This window comes from Perca flavescens, chromosome 7, assembly GCF_004354835.1.
Source record: "Perca flavescens isolate YP-PL-M2 chromosome 7, PFLA_1.0, whole genome shotgun sequence".
In the NCBI taxonomy this organism is placed as follows: domain Eukaryota; kingdom Metazoa; phylum Chordata; class Actinopteri; order Perciformes; family Percidae; genus Perca; species Perca flavescens.
In genome coordinates, this window is record NC_041337.1 from 31,475,922 (window position 1) to 31,500,215 (window position 24,294).

The following is a 24,294-nucleotide window of genomic DNA, read 5'->3' on the forward strand; positions in this document are numbered from 1 at the left end:
GGAGCCGCTGGATGATAGGGTGCTCTTATTGTGAAGGCGAAGGTTAGAGAAAGACGGTCTTTTATTTTGAAGTATAGTGTCGCCAGCCCTCCAGGCTCAGAGAGAGAGAGAGAGAGAGAGAGAGAGGGAGGGAGGGAGGTAGAGAGTCATGGATAAAGGTAGCCCGACGATAGACACAAAGTAGTGGTGTAGCTACATTGGCAGCGGCAACTATGAGAGTAGATAAGTTTACAGGGTGAGTTAGGCTGGTTGGCAGCCGTTGTCGCATTCTTGGAGAAAAAAAACGCAAACCGCTGGACGTCGAGAAGTCGTGGGACAGTCCGTGTTAACTGGAAAAAGAGCTGGTGGATACGTACGGTTTGGGGATACAGCACAGCAGCGGCAGCAGCAGCAGCAGCAGCAGGAGCAGGGCGAGTGTCTGAGTGCTTTGGCGGCGGTCCCGCTGCTAGCGAAACATGAACAAAAACCACCGAGTGCCGAGCAACCGTTCTCTGAGTACCGTGGAGGTGAAGAGCAAGGTAGGCTACATATAGAGACGTTTTTGTCCGTTTGTTTGCTATATAGCTAGTAGTTCTAGCTAACTCTCCCCATGGTCATGGTTATTCTGGCTAATTTAGCCTGCTAAGTGGCTTGATAGCAAGTTATGATGTCGCACAAACTACACACCGATAAAGCTTAACTAGCTAGCCAACACAGGTTTTGTTCCTCTGCCTAGCTCGCATGGTAGCTCGCCATACATACAACTTTGATATTAACCGTGGCGTAGTTTGATTCTAAGTTGTTCTGAGTGACGTTAAGTTTAGCGGTGGAGGTTGTCAGCTTGACGCCGCAGTGAGCCAGTGTCACCTGTCACAGCCTCCTCCGCCGCTCCTCCCTGCTCATGTACCAAATATTGACTCCAAGTTTGAGTCAAGTTTTCGTTTCAGAACAACCCCAGGGGACGTTTACAGAAGTTGCGAGACGTGTACGTCTATTTATCCAGGTATGATGTAAATGGCGTAAATATGACGTTAATAGCTGCTTGGTATGTTATTTTCCTGTGCGTAAAGGTGTCATACGGCCTGCAACAGGCTCATGTCTTCTTACGCAACCGTTTACCTGCCTCCTGCCTGTGGTATGATTACACATGTATGCAGAGGAATGGGTCCTCAGTGCTCTCTTTGCTGCTAAAAACTAGTTTTTAAGTCCATACATACCCTTCTCATCTCCGTGCGTGCTGTAAGGCTGTCTGACGGCTCCTGCATTAGCTTAGCCTAGCACAGATCCTGCAGGTAACTGGTTCCAACTAGCCTACTGCTCCGAATTGTGACAAAAGTGACAAAATAATGGCAACATGTTCCTATTTACATGTTGTGATTTGTAGAGTCACAGCGTGTACAAAAGACAATATAGTTCCCGGTTTGTTTACTGGTTAGATGATGACTCTGTCTCATGTTAAGTTGTTTTTTGTACACGCTGTGACTCTATAAATCACAACATGTAAATAGGAACATGTTGGACTTATTTTCTCACTTATTCGGAGCAGTAGGATTGCTGGAACCATTCACCTGCATGTTCTGTGCTGGCCTGATGGCCGCTGGAGCCGTCAGACAGCGTTACAGCACGCAAGGAGATGAGAAGGGTATGTATGGACTTGTCTTACTCTGGGGGTTACGGTGAATAAGCTAAATTCCCAATAAGTCGGCATGTTCCTTTTAAGAACTACATATGTTGACATAAATTGTGACCTATGTGTCACTATCTATATCGTTAATAATTGCAATGAAAGTTTCCCCACCCAATTAATTTACACAAAGTCATATAATAATCTTTATTTTACTTTGTCCAGCTCATTCCCAAACCAAGCAGTCCAGGGTCATTTGAAATGTTTTGTCTACTCACGTCAGAATGCGGGTACCAGAAACTGGCCTGGGACCTGTTTGGTTTCCCAACCCATAGTTAATATAATACTGCTTTGTACTAATGCATAACATGACGAGTGTCCAGGTTGGCAGCGGATTGCAGATCATCTTTTGTCAGCGCTGGGCAACAGTAACCACAACACTTGTACTTCTCATCAACACCACCAATGGGACATTGGGCTCGGTCTATCTCAGCCAAACAGTTGCCTAAAAAGATTATGCGTCTGCAGCCATTGATGCAGCCAGACCACACTGATTACTACATAACTCATAAGCTGAGAAGCGTGTTTTGTAGGAATGCACTTCTGCTGAAAACACAGTCTTTCTTATAAGTAATTACCATTCTGTCAGACAGCTTGATTAGACAATGCTGTACTTTTTTCTTTTTTTTTTTTTTTGTTTCCTTCACAGACATCCAAAACGACAGTCCAATGCGTTTTACAGCTGGATAGTCACACACAAAAGGGAAACTAATAAATAAAACAGCATGTAAAAGCTACATTAAAGTTAAAAAATAAGAAAATTCAGCAAAATAACAATAATAAAGTTGATATTCGCACACATACAAATACATACATACATATGCGCTAACTAATACATGATCTGAAAGGAAACTATTTTAATGCTGTTCAGTCTTGAACATATTGCATCCACAAACACAGAAACCTAGAGATACACACACACATCACAAAGTCCACATTAATAATTCATCACATGCGGTGTGTTAGCTTGTCCACATGGAAGACCGACTCTATACAGCCTACAGTTTTGAAATGAGCTAGGCTACCAGAACCGTATGTGCCTTAGTCACAACCCCAAATCTCAGACTTTTTAAAGAGAGGTTTCTAAATATTGTGAGCATACGTTGCAAGCATAGGCTCGTTACTACATCTCAGCTATCTCACAGTTATTGCTTTTTTTTTCCTCCCCATACCAATGTGTGTATAAGTGTGCTCACATGTGTTTGCCTGTCTGCTCCATCCCAGTTTGGTGCAGAGTTTCGTCGGTTCTCGCTGGATCGGTCGAAGCCGGGCCGCTTTGATGAGTTCTACGGCCTCCTGCAGCACGTGCATCGCATCCCCAATGTGGAGTTGTTGGTGGGATATGCTGACGTACATGGCGACCTGCTGCCCATCAACAATGATGATAACTACCACAAAGCCATCTCCACTGCCAGCCCTCTACTCAGACTGTTCCTGCAGAGGAAAGGTAAGCACAGAGGAAGTGTTTGAACAAAGAGTCCCCGTTTCCACCTGTTTGTTTGGTCAGATCTGCTTTCCTATGGAAATACAAAATAGGTCATGTGTTAGCTTTGAATAGCATAGCTTAGAAGTATGGGATAGGCTGTTGAACAGCAACAAGTGTTATTAATCTCTGTGTATTGTGTCTAGATAATTATAAAAGACCCCAATATCACCTTACCTTTTCAGTTTTTCAGGCTGCATGTTGCTCATGTATTTTGCCCTCAATTATCTGTCATTGCAAACAAACTACACCATCAAAAAAAAAAAAAAAAAAAAAGTCAACATTAAAAAAAACCTTCTTTCTGATCATCAAATTATCAAACTGCTGAGCGGGTACTTGTCTGATTAGGATGTCCTGTTTCTTTGGAAACACGGGAGGTTTGTTTTTACTGTGCGGCTGCTGACAAGTTCAACACATACACTTTTTGTATACAGTACTCCTGTTGTTTCCTACTTCCTCGCTGACTCTGGTATAATCACGACCAATAACTATTATTAGCATTGCTCTGCTTATACAGTATATGGTATCACAGGCGATTCCTTTGTCTTTTCAGGTTTTGGGGGAAGTACATGTAGCACCTAGAAGTTTTGGTTGCTGTAGTTTACTGTATGACTGTAGTTTTCTAGTCGTTGTTTGCATGTGGTTAGGGATAAGCACGAACCTGTTTCTGTCAGACAGACTGCATCAAATTTTGGTTGAATTGTATTTCTGAAGTGCGTCCTATCTTACGAGTGGCTGAGTGTGACCTGTTGAATGCAAGGCAGGACCCCAGGGTCTGCAGGTCGGGCCGAGCGCTCTGTTGTGTTTAAGCTGTCTCGCTGTACCATATGACCCTATAGAAGCTAAGCCACTTTGTCAGGAGGAGATTAGTGGGGTCACTGTGTAGCGCTGCATGGGTCCGTGTTTCAATTACACGCCCCAGACGCTAGCCCCCACGCTGGGCTCACTGCTGCGCGCACACACACACACACACACACACACACACACACACACACACACACACACACACACACACACACACACACACACACACACACACACACAAAACACAGTCATGCAGGCAAGCAGGCATCACATATCCGTCATGCACTCACACACACACACACTGCTTGTGGAAAAGATAAAACAAAGACAGAAGGCACACACACACACACACACACACACACACACACACACACACAATAATGCTTACGCAACAGTTATTTTGCATATATTTCTTGTATATTTCATATTAATGTTTAATATGTTTGTTAGTTTATTTGTGCATGCACCTTTTACCAAGGCAAAGTCTACTTATTGTGGCAATAAAACCTTTTCTGATTCGGATGCATTCAAAACCCCCTGTAGACCCCTTTTCCCTCAGACCCTGGTTTCCCTCCTGATTTGTCTACCCCCCCTTCATCTTACAGCTAAGCACCAGTTGGTCCCCGCTTAAAAGGCTCCACAGTGTGTGGACGCAGCAAATTGTCAGCTTCTAGATCATTTATTATAAATCTGTAGAGTTCTTATCGAGTGATGGCTCTATAGTAAGTTGATGGCTTCTCTATGTCGAGGATGAGAGGTACTCTCAACCTTTTAAACACTAAACGCTGAGCACCATTTGTTTATGTGAAAAGTATCTCACATCTTTTTTTTTTTTTAAAGATTATTTTTTTGGGCTTTTCCGCCTTTAATTTTTGACAGGACAGCTAGGTGAGAAAGGGGCGAGAGAGAGGGGGAAGACATGCAGGAAATAGTCACAGGTCGGATTGGAACCCTGGAACTCTGCGTCGAGGCATAAACCTCTCAGTATGTGTGCGCCTGCTCTACTCACTGAGCCAACCCGGCCACAGTATCTCCCATCTTTTGAAATCTGCTCTCTTGGCAAATTATTTTTGTTTTGGAGAAATGGTTTTTAATGATAATAAGTCCTTCATGTTCTTGTTTGTCGTTATGAGCACAAATGACCCTACACCAAAAGGAGATTGTCCTTTTAAAAAAAAAAAAAAAAAAAAAAAATCTCATTCAGTCAGGTGAGTCAACTCCAAACTCTTTCATGGTATCAGCAACACAGGAGGAAGGCCATAACGGACGGTCATTGGGGTTGTAGTGGGGTGGGGAGGGGGGGTCACACTTTGTCCAACCTGTGCAACCCTACCACAGTTTTCAGATTTTAACTGCTGAGTAATTCCACTTTCCATGTTTGTGTTTGGTGCATCGTTCCAGAGTTTCAGTCACAAACTGGCTTGTAATGCCATTAGACTTCTACTATGTCCTTTTGAGACTGTAACTGAGCGATTGTGTGTATGTATTAGAAGGTCAGTGGTCAGATGTGATGTGATTGGTCATTATTGCATAAGAGCAGGGCTTCAGACAAGGCAGCAGTGTGGCCTTCATGGAACAGTGCAGTAAAATCTTATTACATAGATTTCTGGGAAATGTGTTTGGAGCTAGTAAAAACACTCACTCTCCAGTCTCAGTGGTTATAAGGTTGCTGACAGACAATTTCCATTAACATAATTTGTGCGCGTTTTAAAAAGTGTCTAGTCTCGGCACAGTTCAGTCCATGTGTGTCATGTGAGGTTATTTTTGGCACCGCAGTTTAGTTGTCTATAAGGCTAAATCCTACATATTTCCTACAAGTCTAAGGGCTTTGAGTCTTGTAGAGCTGCAAAGATTAATTGATTTCTTGTCAACTATTAATAATAATAATAATAATAATAATAATAATAATAATAATTAATAATAATAATAATAATAATAATATAAGATTCTCTGATTCCAATAGTTTATTCACTTTTCTACGACGGTAAACTGAATATCTTCATCTCTGTAATAATAATTATCTAATTGTGGACGACAAAAGACATTTTGGGACGTCCTCTTGGGCTTTGGAAAACACTGATTGAGATTTTATACACCAAACAACTAATCGATTAATCGACCGATTAATGAAAATAACAATGGTTAGTTGCAGCCCTAGAGTTTTGTTCATTCATTGATGTGCAGATGGTTTGATGGATGGATAGAGGGATGGATGTTAGCCTGAGAGTGTCTATTGTTGTATTGTTGTGGTCTGGTTCTTGAATAATGCCCACTTTGTTGTTGTTTATGCATCAACGCTACATCACCGACCAGCCATTAACGTTGTATTGTTCACTGCTGACAAATAGGGTAAGTGTTGGTGCCTGTGTGGACTCTGTCTATGCCAGTCTTTTTTTTATTTTTAAATTGCTTCAACACACTCCAATATAACTCAACATTCCCTAGGATCCCCTACACCCCACCCCCCCATCCGTGGACAATGTGCTGATCATTATTAAGCTGGCAGTGAGGTGTCCACTGTTTACTGATTGTAATGGCAGCAGTGAAGAGGCCCGTTCATAGGTGGATTAACAGTGCTCCAGTCTCTTTAAGGCTGCTGGGAGCTGCAAAGCATGCTGGGTAGCAGTATTGCTAACATTTGAAAACACAAACGTTCTTAAGGTCTGTCTAAACTGTCTTTCTGCAACCTAATTTATCTTCTGGATGTGTCTGATGCTATCATGTTGTAGCTACTTTGAGTAGTGTATGTGTCAGAGACACTACGCAAAGCATCTGAATCAGAATCCGCTAAATCTAAATGACACCCAGCTAGTTCTGGTCCGCACTGTTTTTGCTAAGCTCGGTGTATATGGACAATGTTGTGGTCATTAGACAGCTGTTCGAGACAAAATGGTCCACTGAGTAATGTTAAAGTAATATTACTTTGTCCTTGATGTCATATCAGTGACTGCTGCTTTAGGTGCTGACAAAGAGCAGCTTTTGCCAGCTTTGTAGATGTGGCTGTTTCATATCTGGTCTTTTGCTAGTTTCAGTCAGTCTGCCCAACAGCCCGTGGTTGTTTGTCATTAATGCTTGTATAATATGAAGCTTAGATCACACACGGTGACACTATGGGTGACTCAAAGCCGGTTAGCTGTTTGGGTTAGTTAGTTCATTTTAAGAGGCCTGTCTTGTTTTCTCTTTTGCATATTTACTATTTTTACCATTGTTCTTTATTAACGCAAACATATTCCTTATGGGATTACTCAATTAAGCGATGGTCTATATCCAAGACGTTCCACTTCCGGGATTGCTCCGGATTTCACTTATTTAGGCCGGATATCCGTTGCCTTGGGCTTTCTTTGTGTTGTCATTTTAAACTCCGGTCTATGGTCTATGGTGAGGACTATGGTTACCTACTCCTCAGATCTCTGCAGGGTAAATCCAGACAGCTAGCTAGACTATCTGTCCAATCTGAGTTTTCTGTCGCACAACTAAAACAACTTTTGAACGTACACATGTTCCACCAAAACAAGTTCCTTCCCGAAGGCTATTTGGCCTCACAAGTAGGATTGGGCATCGAGAACCGATTCCTACTTGGAATTGTTTCAAAAATTACGATTCCAGTGGAATCGTTTATTTATTGGAATCGTTTGGAGGATTTGGTTTCTAATCTGATCAGGGGTTCCAACTTTAACATGCATATTTTGGTTCCGGCAGCGTCCAGGCGCTTGTTGTGTTGGCAGCCTTGGAGCACAGTAAGCGGTAGGGCTGGGGAAAAAAATCGATTTGATTTAAAAATCGAGTTGGTAGGTCAAATCGATTCATATTTTCAAAAAATCAATTTTTTTTGATGTTTTTTCAATCCAAATACAGTATAAATAATTTGGATGTTTAACAATCTTTGTTGCACACTGCACAGTGACTTTTCACTTAGAGAAATAGTTTGCCTTTGCAATTTTGTTTATGTTGATTCACTTTAATTAAATACAATAAATATATATTTTTAAAATATATTTACAGTTCGCAGTTATTTTGTTTTAAATGGAAGGGGGGGGAAATCGAATCGTAAATCGAGTTTTTTATAAAAAAATTGCAGATTTTTTTAAGGGAAACAAATCGCCCAGCTCTAGTAAGCGGTGCTCTAGTGTGGCTTTATTTTACGTTGAAAAAACCCGGTAAAACTGCAAACCACCATTGAATCAAAATAAAACTTTCCTCTTATTTGTGAAATAAGCATGTGACCCGCAAATCCAAATGATGCCCAACCTTACTCACAAGACAGTCACAAAGTTTTGACAAGTTGCTGCTGCATCTCTTACTATAACCGTGTGCTCCAGATCTCTTTTTTTTTTTTTTTCCAGATCCTGCCTCTGTCTTTTGAGGATTCTATTGGAATGCAAAAACGTTTAGTAGAATTGCATTGCTGCTTGCTGCACATGCTGTTTTTTTAAGTTGGTCATGTAGACCTGTGGACCTCCATTGGAAAGAAATGTTGAATGTTGCATTTCAGGTATAGTGAGTGACGCTCAGCTTTTATTGGCTGTAAACATGGTTGTCAGAAGAGATTCTCCTGGTATCGAGTGACCTCATGTTTGCCTGTATCAGTCACCCAGAACACTTGCGCGCGCACACACACACACACACACACACACACACACACACACACACACACACACACACACAGAGTTTCTAGGTTGTCATATCGGTAGCAGTTTTTCAAGCAATCTCTCTCAGGGCGTGGGTTTGTTTGGTGACGACATTGCTCACTGCTCACACAGTTTCCGTCCTGAAGGACACGTAACTTTACCCCAGTAAGGAAGAGGAAAAGGTATGGAGAGGGACAGTAATGCTTGTATTTGTGTATTCCAGCAGGGACTTCCTTAGTAATTAGTAACCAGCGCATGAATCACCCTGCCAGAGTAAAAAAGGAAATGTACAGTGTGAAAGTACAACACGGACAAAGTCTACCCACCCTGCAAAGCAAGCATTTGAGTAGGATAACAGCTCTGAGTGTGATAAGCAATGTACTGAGTCCGGTAAGCAATGACAGGGAGAGACGCTGTAGATGCGTAGTGAAAGAGATTGGGTGAGACTACGACAGCCACAGAGAGCCAGATGAAACAAGGAAGACAATGTGGTGGGGGGGAAAAAAAGATTTGGATGAAAGCATAAAAAGTCAGAATAAGTGAAGACGCCACAACTTGCAAGGGTGGGTGGGGGGAGGAGGATTTATACTGTGAGCTGGAGATGAAAGGATTAAAGCGAGAGAGACAAAGTGCTGGCAGGTGTAATGGATGAAGCACAGAAGAGATGTCCCAGAGCACGATCTGTGAAAATAATAGAAATCAGCCACCCCTGCTTTGGATCTCAAGGCCTGAATTATTCCCTAGGTTTGCTGTATGTAATGAGTGAGTGAACAATGGATTCATAGCACTGGAGGAAGAATACATGGAGGAGGAACATATCTTAGACCTAATAAGAGAGATGGGAGGATGAAAGGGAGGCAGAGTAAACTATATTAAAAAGGGAGTAATGTATAAGGCATTGTTTAGGCAAGGCATGTAATTAGAGATGTGGGCAAAGGAGAGGGAGTAGTGTAAGTGTGAGAGAGAGAGAGAGAGAGAGAAAATAGTATTAGTGAGGGAGGAATGCAGAGTGAGGCCCAAGCTGGGGAGGGTGAGAGAGAGAGAGAGAGAGAAAGAAAGAAAAGAAAAGAGAGGGAGAGAGATGAGGGAGGGAGGGAGCATTTTGGTCGGAATGTGGCCAGCCTCTGATCACGTCTGCTGGCTAGATTAGACAGGACAGGAGGCCAGACTGGACCCTCGGCCCCAGAGCGTGCCTCCTTCAACAGGGGGTATAGGTGGACAGAGAAAGAGATGGTAAACAATCGAGAAAGCGATGGAGAACAAGTAAAAAGAAAGGGTAGAGCATTGAAAACGAGAGAGAGCGCACAGCCTGGGATGCTAAACCCTTATTCTCTACCCTTTGAAACCTGGCTAAATGAGACTTTATCCACCCTGCAAGAAGATGGAGGGAAGGTGGTTTAGATGGAAAAGAGTGTAGTGTAGTGTAGTGTCACTGGTTCTGAAAGTGCTGTGCAAGACCAACGATTGAAAGAGAACAAGAGGAGTGTAGTAGTCGTTTATTTGTATTTAAAGGGAGGGAGGATTTGAGGTTGGTTTCCAGCCGAAGGTAAAGATGCATTATAGTACGTTTTAATAATCAGTGATATCTTTTAATTTTGGCTTGCAAGCAGACCGATGCATTTCTCGCTGATTTTGAATTAAAAAGGATTCTTTCTGTCCCCTGGGCTTGCTACTACAGCAATATTGATATGAAGCATGATAACTGATATGCTTTTCTGTGAATTTCTTTCAGCACACCATTCCAGAGCCATAGTCAGCAGGCTCTGACAGGCAGCTCCTAAACACTGTTGCCTGACTACTGTCACTGTTTGTAGTTCATTTCCTTTTACTCATCCTTTCTACATTCAGACTCTTTACACTTTTACGAAGGTATATACAATTGATAAGCTTAAGGAAGGAATCTCCTTATGTCCAATATGGAGAGGAGGAACAATTGCAGTGACAATTATTCCTTTCAATGTGCATATGGGCAAGTCAGTATGGTTTTAATTGCACTGGTGCATTTTCTCAAATTTTTAATGCTATTGAGTCTTTCATCGCTTTAACTACAGTCGGCTAAAAGTTCATCTTGGCAATGAGAAATGTGCCTCGGTGGCCTTATCTAACTGCAGGTTGGCTGTGTTGTCTTCCAGAGCCAGATGCTGAAGGCAGGACAGAGCCAGAAGCACAGAGTCCCCCTGCTCGTCCCTCCCCTCTAAAGTCCCTATTCAGACGCGTGAGCGACAGGGTTGTCAGATTTGACTTGGGTTCCCCCAGCCCGAGCGGCTCCTCCTCCCTCCCTTCTTCTCCTCCATCTTCCCCAACAGCTAGTCCTTCCTCCTCCTCGTCCTCCTGGAGGCTACATTTAGCAGGGCTGCGTAGAAGGCTTGGCTTTTCAGACCCAGATCTAGTCACCTCACCCCAGGCTCAGCCTCCTTCCTGTAACCCGGTACTGAAACCTACTTCCCCAAGTGAGCTGCCCCTCTCCCCTACCCCGCCCTGTCCAAAGCTCAAATCCAGCCTTAGCCCCAGGTACATCCCTGCTCCAGGCTACCTGCCCCATGCTGACTCCTAGCAGCATGCCTCCTCCCTTGTCATATCCGTACTTGTCTTACCAGTCCCAGTCCTAGTCATCCAGCCACTGTCCCGGACTAACCCAGGTTGTCTTGTTGGTGTTTCCAGGCGCTACGTCTGTTGTCCCAACGCTGCCCTCAAAGGAACATTGAGTCCTGTGCTTGATTTACCTCTAGCAGAAGCAGCAGTAGCTTTAAGAATCACAGCATTGAGAGAACAGACAGAGAGAACAGCTCAGCCTGAGAGCTACAAAGAAAGAGAAAGAGAAGGATAACGGAGACAGAAAGATGAAACTCTGCAGGACCAAGAGGGACAGACAGAGGTGGAGAGACGGGGGAAAAAAAGGCTCCTGTGGAAAGATGGACCAGAGAGCCTGAGGGACAGATTGAGTGAAGGACACAGGGGAGAAAAATGGGAGTGTGAGGAGGAGGCATTACAGGAAGGAAGGAGAGAGGTGTCTATGTCAGCACAAAAGAAATTGATGGAATTGCTTCATAATGCAGACCAGACACACACACACACACACACACACACACACATACACACACACACACAGAAAAGTGCTGTACAAGAGTGTAGACCAGCAAATAAAACCTATTAATTCTGCATAAATCTCACTTTTAAATTGTGTTAATTTGTACACCCTCCATACTGCTTCTTGAAAACTGGTTTCTCCTACAGTGTAGATTTAAGTTTTGGTATTCCTTTTTTAGAAATGGCTCCTGTCAAGACCGAGTAATAAAGCAGGACTGATGAGTGTAATAGAGAATTCATGAGTGAGATTACATGAGGAGGTCTAGGAGCAGGCTAATGTTCATGACTCGAGTCTTTTGAATTATGGATTTAATAAGTAATTCCTCAAATCGTCAGCTGAATTACACATCGAGGCTTTGTCTATACAGGACTCCACATAATCTCCCTTTTCCCTCACACCTTACCCATGTAGTCTGCTTCTCTGTTTTCTTGCTGTTCCTATTTTGTCGTTTGCTCTCAGCACTCTCCCATTGACCTCCCTCCTTCCATTTCTTTCTCCTTGTCTTATCAGCAGCATTAAGGCACTTTTATCTGGGCTGTGCCAGGGAGGTATGTTCCCCACACCAGGAATAGTAACCCTCCGGGAATGTACTCCTTTGAATTTTTTTTTATCACCTTCTCCTCTTTTTTTCCTTTCTTTCTTCTCTCTCTCTCTTTCTCTACACTGTGTATGTGCTGTATTTCTGTCTCTCCTGCCTGTTTCAAATCTTTTGTTTCACACCACCCCTGGTTTTTCTCATCGACACAAGTTCACGTTGACACGCACGTAGAATACCCGCCCCCCACCCCCTCCTCCCCCTCTTGTATCGTTCTGTGTCAGGAACACCGTGGCACCGGCTGTGTGGTGAACATCCAGGCTTGTCATCAACAAACTTGACTGTTTCCAGAACACCACAACCTTCAACTGCTTGTCGTTTTCTTCATGTTTTTCGATACTCAGATATTTGAGACATGTGTTGTGTTTGGATACCGAAGATGGGTTTCATGGACCGCAATTCTTATTAATTTACAAACAAATAAAGACTGGTGCTTTTTTTAGCAAGATTTTTACCTGGACCACTACTTAGGCATGTCTCTGGACAATACTAATTAATATACTGTGTATATGTGTATGTGACCTTGCTTGTGTGTGTGTGTGTGTGTGTGTGTGTGTGTGTGTGTGTGTGTGTGTGTGTGTGTGTGTGTGTGTGTGTGTGTGTGTGTGTGTGTGTGTGTGTGTGTGTGTGTGTGTGTGTGTGTGTGTGTGTGTGTGTGTGTGTGTGTGTGTGTGTGTGTGTGTGTGTGTGTGTGTGTGTGTGTGTGTGTGTGTGTGCCCGCCCGCCCGCCCGCCCAGGGACTGGTTTCATACCCGTGTGTTACTACAGAGAGGAATGACTAAGCATCACTGCAAAAAAATAAAGTTGTAATTTCGTTTTTGTACCCAGATATTTGAAAATAATGCATTTTTAAAGCTGTAATTGCAATACCGTGAAACCATGATATTTTTGCTAAAGATTGTCATACCGTCAGAATCTTATACTGGCCCATGCCTGGGTCAAGCTCTAAAAACACTGGATCCTACGTTTCCCAAAATGCAACCAAAAGCATTGTTTTAGGCCTGCAACAACTAATCAATTTAATTGATTACAGAAATAGTTGCCAACCAATTTCATAATTGATTAGTTGGTCTATGTTGTGATGCAAGCATCACTCCAGTGTCTCTCCAACCTAATTTCAGCTAATTAGCGTTGGCTAAATCTGTCGTCTAATGTAGATTTGTGTCCGTTTTAATGGATAAACTCACGATCGCCACAAAACATTCCGGCACAATAGCACATCCAGGATGGTACTATGTCAGATTTTAGGGCCAATTATTAAAAAAGAAATTACAAAAGAAATTGAATATGCCACTGTTGTTATTATAAACGGCATATGGCATGCAAGAACAGAAAGCTTGTTTAGCAACAGTAGCTAAGGAGGGTGGGGCTCAGCAAATGGTCAACTGACCCGTCTCTAAAATCGGTGGCGTACCTCTTTAATGGACGTTGGATCATAAGCTAATTTTGAGAGAAGAACTCGAGGAAGAGTTCACAGAAATGTGATTTGTTGCTACAGTAATTGGCCCATAAAGAAAACAACATTCCTCTGTAATCTTGGCATTATAAAACCAACATAGTTAACCTCTGATTTATTTTATTTTTTTCTTCTATGAATCATTAGCTAAACCAGCTGCATACATTCTCTGGCTACTGCAAACCTCATTTATGCTTCATGTATTTCCAGAGCACATAGGGGAATAAAAGTGAAGTTATGTATCAGCACAACATATGCAAACCCTCACAACAGCAGACACTAAATAACTCAAATTCCTAAAAAAAGAAAAGAAAAAGAGGATGGAACATTTTGTCTTATAGTAGGCAGTAGGGCTGTGCAATAATCAAATTTTGATCATGATTTTGATTTTGTCTCCTAACGATCACAAAAACAATGTAATCGAGGAAAAAAAACGATTATTTTTCACATTACATTTTGCTAGTAAACTCTTCTTTTCTCTTCTGTTCTGAATGAAAAAAAGTTTCACAGTTCAAACTGTTTCACTGTTTTTTAAGTTCAATAAATGCAACATCTTTCTAAAAGTCAATGAGTAATCATGTTAAATAATCGTGATTTTACATATTGACCAAAATACTTGTGATTAGGGGCCGGCCTCTAGCTCACTCAATAAGAGCGTTCGACCCATGTAGGCTGAGTCCTTTGCAGGGGTGCGGGTTCGAATCCGACCTGCTGCCCTTTTCGGCATGTCATCCCCCATCTCTCTCCCACCTTTCCTATCTATTCACTGTCACTATATAATAAAGGGAAAAGCCCTTAAAGTGGTTATGATTTGTTCCATAATCGAGCAGCCCTAATAGGCAGTAATCATTAGGCCTTGACCTCCTGTAGCTTCAGCCATTAGCCAATCAGCTTTTCCTGTGGCTCATGCTGAGATGTCTCTGTCCTGTTGGCTTGCTCACATCAGGTTGTCAAGACAACCTGACCTGAAAGGTTAATATTAAAACCTACATTGTTCCAAAGCCTGGTAAGCGTGTAGTTGCCCATCCGCTATAATTGACCACAAGCACCCATTCTGTGCTAGCCAGTTGTGATGATTGGTTTTATTGATAGACCTAGACCACCAATAGTGCTCCGCTATTCCCATAATGCAACAGAGGTCAAAACAGTTGTGCATGCATCAATAGCATGGTGTGAGATATAATTGGCCCTAATTAGCTTAATAAATGAATAATGAATGGGGTGGCTGTGGCTCAGGAGGTAGAGCAGGAGGTCGTCCTGTAATCAAAAAGTTAGCGGTTTGATCCTGGGCTCTTCCTGTCGGCATGTCGGAGTGTCCTTGAGCAAGACACTGAAAGCAAGACAAAATGCCAAGTTGCTCTGCCAGGAATATGTGTGTGTGAATGAGATGCAAATTGTAAAAGCGCTTTGTCCGGTAAGGCCGAAAGGCGCAGTGTAAATGCAGTCCCTTTTTCTATAATAGGATTAAACAGATTTTGGAATTATTTACATTTTTTGGGAATACTATTTTATTTTCCTCTAATATATAGCGGCCACAATAACTGAGATTACAAACACATATAGAATACCCATTAGAGGTGGTGAAAAAATGGACCCAGCATAGTATCGTGATATTTTCCGTGGCAACACTGTATCGACCTTTTATTATATAAATTGCACATAAGAATTTAACTTTTTGGTACAAGAACAATAAAATCAATTGCTTTTTCAGCCCACTGAGTTTTTTCTTCTTCTGGTGAGGTCAGCAGGGATGATGGTCCGCGTAAATGAGGAAAGTAATAAATTGCAATATATCGCAGAATATTGCAATATGTTTAAAATCGCAATAATATATATCGTGACATAAGTATTGTGATATATCGTATCGTGTAATACATTACTGGTCTAATCATTTCTCAAATTGAAGTGTGTGTGTGCCCTCACTTGCCATCAAAGTGACACAAAAGGAACCTTTTAGTTGCTATGGTATCAGCTGTTTACAGCCCATTTAGTTGTCTATTTTACAGAAAGAAATGTAGCAGTTTGTCATATCTATTATTTATAGTGTCACTGGGACAGTTGGGCTACTGTTATTCTCAAGTCCTGTCTGTAAATAAAAGTGGAACCAAAATAAGGTCATTTATACTTTAACAAATAAGGAACAGTGTGTGTTTTACAGTTTATTGTGGCTTGCCTATAGGCCTTTGTAGCCAATTAGACTAGAGAGATGGAGAGCTTTGCTTCTGTGCTCTAATGAGCTATAATGTAGCTGTGGTTTTTCTGGGTATTGGGCCTCACAGTGCTGCTGTTCATTAGTGCTTAGGCATCACCACTAACCAGAGATAAACGTTCTAGATGCGTGTGTGTGTGTGTGTGTGTGTGTGTGTGTGTGTGTGTGTGTGTGTGTGTGTGTGTGTGTGTGTGTGTGTGTGTGTGTGTGTGTGTGTGTGTGTGTGTGTGTGTGTGTGTGTGTGTGTGTGTGTGTGTGTGTGTGTGTGTGTGTGTGTGTGTGTGTGTGTGTGTGTGTGTGTGTGTGTGTGTGTGTGTGTGTGTGTGTGTGTGAATACCTGCTTTTGTGTGCTTACATATGTTGTTTCCACGTGTGTGGGCTTACACATTCTGTAGTCAGATAGCTGCATGCTTATACTATTTGCCACCAGAACAGCGCGCGTGTGTGCACCTGTGAGTGGCCCTGAGTGGCCGTCCTATTCTGTTTGCTCAAATATGACTCAATTGTGAGGTCTGGCCTTTCATATACTGGAGATGGAGTGATGGTTTAGATGAAAAGAAATCTAGAAAGAGGGAAATGAGATGTGGAGCGTCGCCTCCGCTTATGCGTGACTGCACTGCTGTGTGTGTGTGTGTGTGTGTGTGTGTGTGTGTGTGTGTGTGTGTGTGTGTGTGTGTGTGTGTGTGTGTGTGTGTGTGTGTGTGTGTGTGTGTGTGTGTGTGTGTGTGTGTGTGTGTGTGTGTGTGTGTGTGTGTGTGTGTGTGTGTGTGTGTGTGTGTGTGTGTGTGTGTGTGTGTGTGTGTGTGTGTGTGTGTGTGTGTGTGTGTGTGTGTGTGTGTGTGTGTGTGTGTGTGTGTGTGTGTGTGTGTGTGTGTGTCTTAAGGGTAAGGCATGTAGAAAGAACAGTTTGAACAGGAACAGTGCTCAGATGATGCAACTTGTGTTCCAGCAGGTTAACCTCACAGACTCTTATAAAGCTATTGTTGGTGTAATTTTTCTCATGGGGAGTTGGCCCATAAGGTCATGGCTGACAAAGATATAGTAAGTGTGTGTGTATACACCAGACTCGTGCCTCATGGGAACTGAAAGGGGAGACTGCTGCTCTTTCTCGGGACAATTGATCCTTTGTTTTGTTTTTTTTAGGATGAGGGAGAGGGGAGGGGAGTGGTGTGGTGCGTACCTGTCAGAACCTGAGAGCTGGAATCTTTATCAGCCACCTGAATGGATATTTTCCCAGATTACACACACACACACACACATACACACACACACACACACACAAACACACAGAGATTTGCACTCCGAGGAAGGGACAGGAGTGAAGAAGTATTAAGTAGCTTTATTTATAGAGCACTTTCATCTACAGAGTTTACAAAGTGCTGTAAAAACCGATATGGAAAAGGTGAAAAAGTTGACGGCATATTTAGAAGAAAGATGTTAAAAATAACACCAGAAAAAGACAACGTAACAGGCTTGGAACTGGCGAAAAATCGTATGAAAGTCATGTTAATGTTTAGCTGCTTATATTATGCTGGTTAACTATTAGGGAGCCAAGGTCTAGTTTTTCCCTGTTTTACCTGGCCAGCCCATGTTGTTATGTTAATATCAGCCATGCTAGGTTAAAGTCTATAGCAGGTTGATGGTGTACACACACCTCAAAATGTACATAAACAGTGCAGGGTTTTTATGGCATCCCAGTGACTCATGCAGCTAAAATGTGACCATATTCTTGGTTCAAATCTGACGTTAATGTTATGTAAAACCCATTCTTGTCTCTCATCTGAACCAAAAAATCTTTAAAGGACTAGTTTGATATTTGGGAAAACATGCACAATTACTTCTCGCTGGAGGTAGATGAGAAGATCAACACAGGGAAACCGTTAGCAGAGGTGTAAGTAACTAATTACATTTACTCTCGTTACTGTAATAAAGTAGTTTTTGTGTAATGTACTTATTGAGTAGCCTGACAAGCCAGACCCACATCGAGATGTTGGGTCTGGGAACTCACCATTGGCAGGGCTCAAACCGAGAGACGGGATAAACGGTTGTCTTTCAAAATTCCCTCTGCACGCAATAGGATAGCGCTACAACCAGGCAGAGCAACACTAGTTGATAGATTCAACTTTTGCCGTAACACATCTTCCTTTTTTAAGAAGGACTTCAGTGAACTCCAAGTCTTCCAGAGTCGCGGCCAAAGCCGATTCGAAAGGCTGCCGTTCGCCAACAGCAGCAGGGAAGTAGCAAGGAATTCACGCGGAACAGTCGCAACTCTGTCGTCCTTATGTTAAGCCCGCCCACCGAATTGGCCCGACCAGAGTTTGGTTTTTCCAGTTCGCAAGCCAACGGAGAGTTGCTAGACTGACCCTGGCTGCAAATTGCATTTGCTGCCGCAAGGGTGTGTCTAGATTTCTAGGCTACTTGAGTTTTTTTTTTTTTTTTAAATCTGTAATTTTATCACAAGCATGGTGCTTTGCAACATTTCAAGTTGCATCTGTTGCAGACTAAAAACAAAAGTTACATTTGGTTTTAAGAATGGAGCAGAAGAAAGGCGATAAATCAGCAGCTGCTGCAGGTGTGGGGCACAGCTCGATAGAGGTGACCGTCTCCACTCAGCTGACACTTTGGAAGAGATGGATGTTGTAAACGTTTATGTTCACCGGGCCAAGGGTCAGCCGTCGGTGGGTGGGAAGGGTGCGGGCTTGGGCTGGACTTAGTATTTAGGGAACAGTACAAATGCACAACAACGTAATCAAATTAAGGATCCCGTCCTTATGGGTTATGGTCAGCATTATTGTACCTCTGCATAGTTAACATAAGGGGTCATGTTGCTGATTGATAGTACACAAGTACTTTAAATTTTACTTGAGTAACATTTCTTTAAAGGTGCAGTAGGTAAGACTTATAAAACTAACTTTCTGTCATATTTGCTGAAACTGGCCCTATGTTCCAGTAGAACTACATGAGGCAGGTAATAAATCCAGCTCCTCTGGCACCACCCACAGCCTGTAGTGTGATTTGCAAAAATCCACCGCTCCCTGTTCAGATGCACCAATCAGTGCCGGGGTGGGGTGGGGGGGATGGTGTCTAACCGCGTGTCAATCACTGCTCATGCACACGCACTCATTCTCCCTTGTGGGGGGAGGGGCTTAGGAGACAATTTTGGGCTTCAGCAGAAAAGGGGGGAGGGACTGAGAAGTTGTTGATGTTCAATTTTTTGGGCTAAGTCCTGGATCTTCGCCTGTTGGCTGGTGTGGCATTTTGCAGGAGTATGACCTGAGGGGAGTTCTGGGGATCAACGTCTTTTGTGTGTTCGGCACAGACGCCCTGCAGGGAAGCCTCAGGCTGAGAGCCGCTCTATTGCATTCTCCTGAAACTGCATGATGCAACGGAGTGTCAGCCCGAATAACGTCTTGATGTGTAATTAGCCTAGTATGATGTTAATGGAAAATGAACCAGCTTTTGTTAATGCATGTCCTCTTTGTTTCTCTCTTCCCTTTTCTTTCTACCGCTATTTCCCTTTTTCTGTCTCCGTGCCAACATCTTTGCCCTCTCTTCCTCTTCTGTACTTCTCCTTCTCTGCTTCCTCTCTACTTTTATTCTGCAGAGGAAGCTGATTACACGTTTGGTACCAACTCGCTGACCAGGAAGAAAAACACGGTGCTTGCGGCCGTTCTTCTGCGGCCTGACCCCAACAGGAAGAAACCACCGGTGATCATTAGCCTTCCGAGGGACTTCCGCCCCGTCTCGTCCATCATCGACGTGGACATCCTCCCTGAGACGCACCGACGCGTTCGTCTGTACAAGCACGGCCAGGAAAAGCCGTTGGGCTTCTACATCCGCGACGGCTCCAGCGTACGGGTCACTCCGCAGGGCCTAGAGAAGGTTCCGGGGATATTCATCTCTCGCATGGTGCCTGGCGGGCTGGCGGAGAGCACCGGCCTGCTGGCAGTCAACGATGAGGTGCTGGAGGTGAACGGTATCGAGGTGGCTGGGAAGTCTTTGGACCAGGTGACGGACATGATGATCGCCAACAGTCACAACCTCATCATCACCGTGAAGCCTGCCAACCAGCGGAACAATGTTGTTCGCAGCGGAGGAGGAGGGGGAGGAGGAGGCGGCGCGGCGTCTGGGAGCTCAGGACGCTCGTCGGACAGCGGTGCCAGCTACTATGGCTACTCGTCGCACGGTGGGGTTGGTGCCCCGGCCTCCATGCCATCGCACATCATCCAGAACTTCCCTGTCGGGGAGCTGGAGAGCGACGAGGACGACGAGGACCTGGTGATCGAGGCAGGCGGCGAGGCTGAGCCCATCAGACGCACCTCGTCCAACTATAGCATGCCCTCGCTGCTTCGCTACGAGCCGCACCTCAACCTCCGCACTGCCGCCGCCTCCACCTCCACCCTCTCTAGCAACGCCAATGGAACCCTGCCGGCCAGCGGCAGCAGTGGATCGCTAAGCAACGCCATTCCGACCACGCCATCCCTAGACAGAGCAATTGAAAGGCGAAGTCTGGAGGAGGACGGCACCGTTATAACTCTGTAGGCTTTTGGATTCACAAACTTAACCACTGGAAACCCGATCGTCAAATACTTCTACTCACACTTGTGGGGAGCCGTGGATCAGCTAATCAAACGTGGGGAACATCCTGTACCATCATACAGCGACTACGCCTGAGAAGCACAATGAAAAGTGTACATATTACATCTCAACACGACACTGACAACGTAAATGTTTGTGCATCCTAACATCTACACATCAAACACTGCACTTCATACGTCTCTCCTGTACATGCCACTGACCACGCATGTGTGCCATAGCAGTGAACCACCCCCAACCCCCCCAGTTCTGCAGGCACAAAAATGTCCGACAAAGAAGTGTAATTTGAAGGTCCCTTACCCTTCACTCGATTTGTAAAACACTACAAGCACTTGTTTTTAACCTGGAAACTGTTGTTACACTGAGCTTCCACAAGAGGCCAGACAGGAGACACCCCATCATCAGTCCCAAAAGTAGATGAAGGTAGAAGTCCCCCCCCCTCAATAACAAACACACACTGAAGCAGGATTTTAGCTCAAGCATTTGTTGACAATCTGTGGTTGTTTTTTTGCCTTGTCACCCCACCCCTGCACCCCACTATGACCACCTCCCTTCCCCCAGGTGGCCACAGCATGCAATTGATAAACCGTTGTGGCACTTTCCACACAACGTAGTACCACAACAATCGACCAAGTGCTGAGATCTGCAATAATACTGTAGTTTTTATTCGAGGACAAAACACCTAAACAACAAGTCTGGGTACTTTGTATTGGCTCGGATGCTTTTAACCACTGTTGTTAGCTGTTTTTTTTACCTGCTGAATTAATGACTGACTGATAATGAATGGTTGATGATTTTTATCATTCTTGGGAGCATCTAGTCTCTTTTTAAAATCCTTTTACCATTGGGCCTGTGTTTTACATATTTTGTTTTTAATTCTATTATTACTTTTTTTATTTTACAATACTTGTACATCACAAGTGACTGTATGACCAGTTTCCATCTGTTGTGAGTCACTCCAGAAAATTGCTCCTAACTGGGAATGGGACATCTTGGATTGAATTAATTTCCCTCTCATATTTCTTTCATATTGCACTCTCTCTCCTTTACACGACAAGGGCTATTTCCCCTGCTGCATGGCTAAAAATGACCAATGTAAATGTGATTTCATATTTTTGTTTGTCTGTTTTCTCCCTCTCCATTCGTTCTGGATCATGTCTCAATATATCTCATCTCAGTGCTGCACAACATATTGCTCTTTGTTTTTTTCCCTGAGTTCACTTGAATGTGTCCCTGAGATATTCACATATGAGAAGTGTTCTTTCCAGTATTTCTGCACCACTTCCTTTTTGTATCTTCATTCTCACTGGATTCAATTAATGACGCACTAGGAGAGAATGTAACGCATCAGATGTATTTATAATGCTACTAAATATTGACTTTGGGCCTAAACGGCTGATCAGTAGCTGGACTGTAACACTGAGCAAATACAACCACATCATTGAGATGAAATGAGTGATGCTTACAGTGACAAGAGTGAAACCGCCTGTTATCTCAAAATAAGCCCAGGTCAGATTGAGTCATATTTAAACAAACACAGAACTGCTTCACGTACTGTATTTAATAAAGGTGAGGCAGTCTGTCTTTTGTACAGTATGTCCTTGCTCTGATCACTATTTGCCTTTTCCATCGAAGTTGTTGCTTTCCTTGAAAAGTCCCCAACAAAGCTGTAATGAACTGCCTCTCAGCAAAAACTTGACTGACAGATTAGGCTTGAATTTAAAAAAATTTAAAATAAATTGTGTGTTTCTTATTTTAAAGGGGGGAACTCCTAAGCTTTTTGAGGGAAATTAGTGATTTTGGGCTGTATGAATAGAATTGAATTGACTTGATTTAGGATTTTTTTGGTAGTGGAGTTAATCTGAATTCGCCAACACATTTCCATAGTGCAGCTTTAAATTGTATTGGATTTTTGCACTTAGACTTAACTCCCTCAGAAATGCAAACCCCTGCCATGAAACGTTCTCCACAGAAAGAAGGAATTCTGGCACGGTTTTTCTTCCTGTTCTTGAAGCGAATCCATAACATTTATTGGAATATCTATCCATATACACACACACACACACTAACCTTAGATGCTGCTGCTAACTGCCTCCCTGCATTGAGAGCAGATGTCTATTATTTCTCTTATTGATTTGAAGCATTTGCTCTCTTGTTCAAAGTGATTTTTTTTCTCACTCAAACATTAAACACTAAAACATGGTGGACTCACACACACACAGATACAGACCCTCTCGATAATGATTATTGGCGTCATCATCATCTGAACCTATGTGCGCTTATAATGGAACAGAACACTACATTCATACAGATTGCTATTACACTAATGTTCATCATTTATAGTTCTGTTTATTGCTTGAATATCTGATCACAGACAGAGACAGTGAATATCTCTGACTGGATATTCACTGTTGTGTATGAGCATCCACTATTGTGTTTCAAGCTATATGTGTAAGGTACTGTCTGCTGATGGGATTCGGTCTTCTTTCATTCAACAGTAATGAATGGTACTCTGAACTTTTAGAAATCAATGTTAATTTATTTTCTTAATTTCTAACTTTACCACAGGACACTGGGATTGTAACCACAGTTATTTATTCTCTAATCATGCATCTGCATTTTTTCTTTCTTTGTACAAATTGTATGTCTTTATTTTTTATAAGTGAATTGTTTTGTTTATTTGTGATTGTTGTTTTGGTCATAAATCTCATGTTATTGCCCAATAGGAGATGATTTCACTAGGTGATTTTTACTGTTCTGGCTAAAGCAACAGGAGAATCTGTGCAAGATGTGACACTATTATTTTGTCCATACTGTGAATTATCAATAATATTTTGTGGAAGAGAAACAGTTGTATTAGCACAACCTCAAAACAGGCTACTTGTTTTGCTTTGAGTCAGATATTTTTTTTTTTAAAGCGATTGAGCAATGATTTTTGCTTGCCAGATAAATCCTACGGTATAGATTTGTAATGAAGATTGTCAGTATTTTCATATCAATGCTATATATGATGTACATTTGTATTCCACTTAATGAAAATGTTTTAAGATTCAACTGTATGCGTATGAATAAATAGATGTACACCTGTAATTGCTGATTGGAGGAGCTGGATAAAATAAACTAATATGTAGCAATCTTCATTGTTTGTTGTCTGTCAATGCATAGAAACAGTTGAACCTGTTCTTCGGTACCACAAGGTACAATACAGAACATCTTTACAACACCTACCTCTGTTTAACAGATAACTTTCCAAACTCTCATCTCTATAGTTTCTGTCTCAACCATACACCACTCTGTTTTGCTCCTTTAATAACCTTGCACATGGGAAAATTAGACATATTTTTTGCTTCCCTTCTACCTCATTACTTGTCTAATGTATATAGTATAGTTATCCTATGTGTATATTTTAGTATTGAATAGTATAGTATATTCATAGTGTACTCTAGTATATTAATATTGTATATTCTATAGATATAGATCTTATATTTATAGAGTATGCTACATTTTGTATTGTCTATTGAGGTATTTTAAATTATTTATTAAAAAATAAAAAAATTCTAACTATCTATATATCTAATTAACTAACTAACTCTATATATCTAACTAACTATATCTATCTATCTAACTAACTATATCTATCTATCTAACTAACTAACTGTCTAACTATATCTATTTAACTAACTAACTAAATCTATCTAACTAACTAACTGTCTAACTAACTATATCTATTTAACTAACTAAATAACTACCGTAACTAACTAAATCTATCTAT

At 42.4% G+C, this 24,294-nt stretch overlaps 1 protein-coding gene across 1 annotated transcript; it reads left to right on the plus strand.

Annotated features, from left to right (window-relative positions):
* Positions 1–358: 358 nt before the first annotated feature.
* On the plus strand, positions 359–23,662 carry pard6b (par-6 partitioning defective 6 homolog beta (C. elegans)). The gene is made up of 3 exons (XM_028583914.1): positions 359–518; positions 2,888–3,110; positions 19,531–23,662. Exons 1-3 carry the CDS (start codon positions 456–458, stop codon positions 20,466–20,468), a joined length of 1,224 nt encoding a protein of 407 aa, XP_028439715.1. The 5' UTR covers positions 359–455; the 3' UTR covers positions 20,469–23,662.
* The last annotated feature ends 632 nt before the right edge of the window (positions 23,663–24,294 follow it).

Excerpts from the sequence above, each read along its gene's own strand:
- pard6b (XM_028583914.1), top strand. The coding sequence starts at position 456 with ATGAACAAAAACCACCGAGTGCCGAGCAACCGTTCTCTGAGTACCGTG. Across the intron at positions 519-2,887 it reads CCGTGGAGGTGAAGAGCAAG|TTTGGTGCAGAGTTTCGTCG; the intron begins GTAGGCTACATA and ends GCTCCATCCCAG. Across the intron at positions 3,111-19,530 it reads ACTGTTCCTGCAGAGGAAAG|AGGAAGCTGATTACACGTTT; the intron begins GTAAGCACAGAG and ends TTTATTCTGCAG.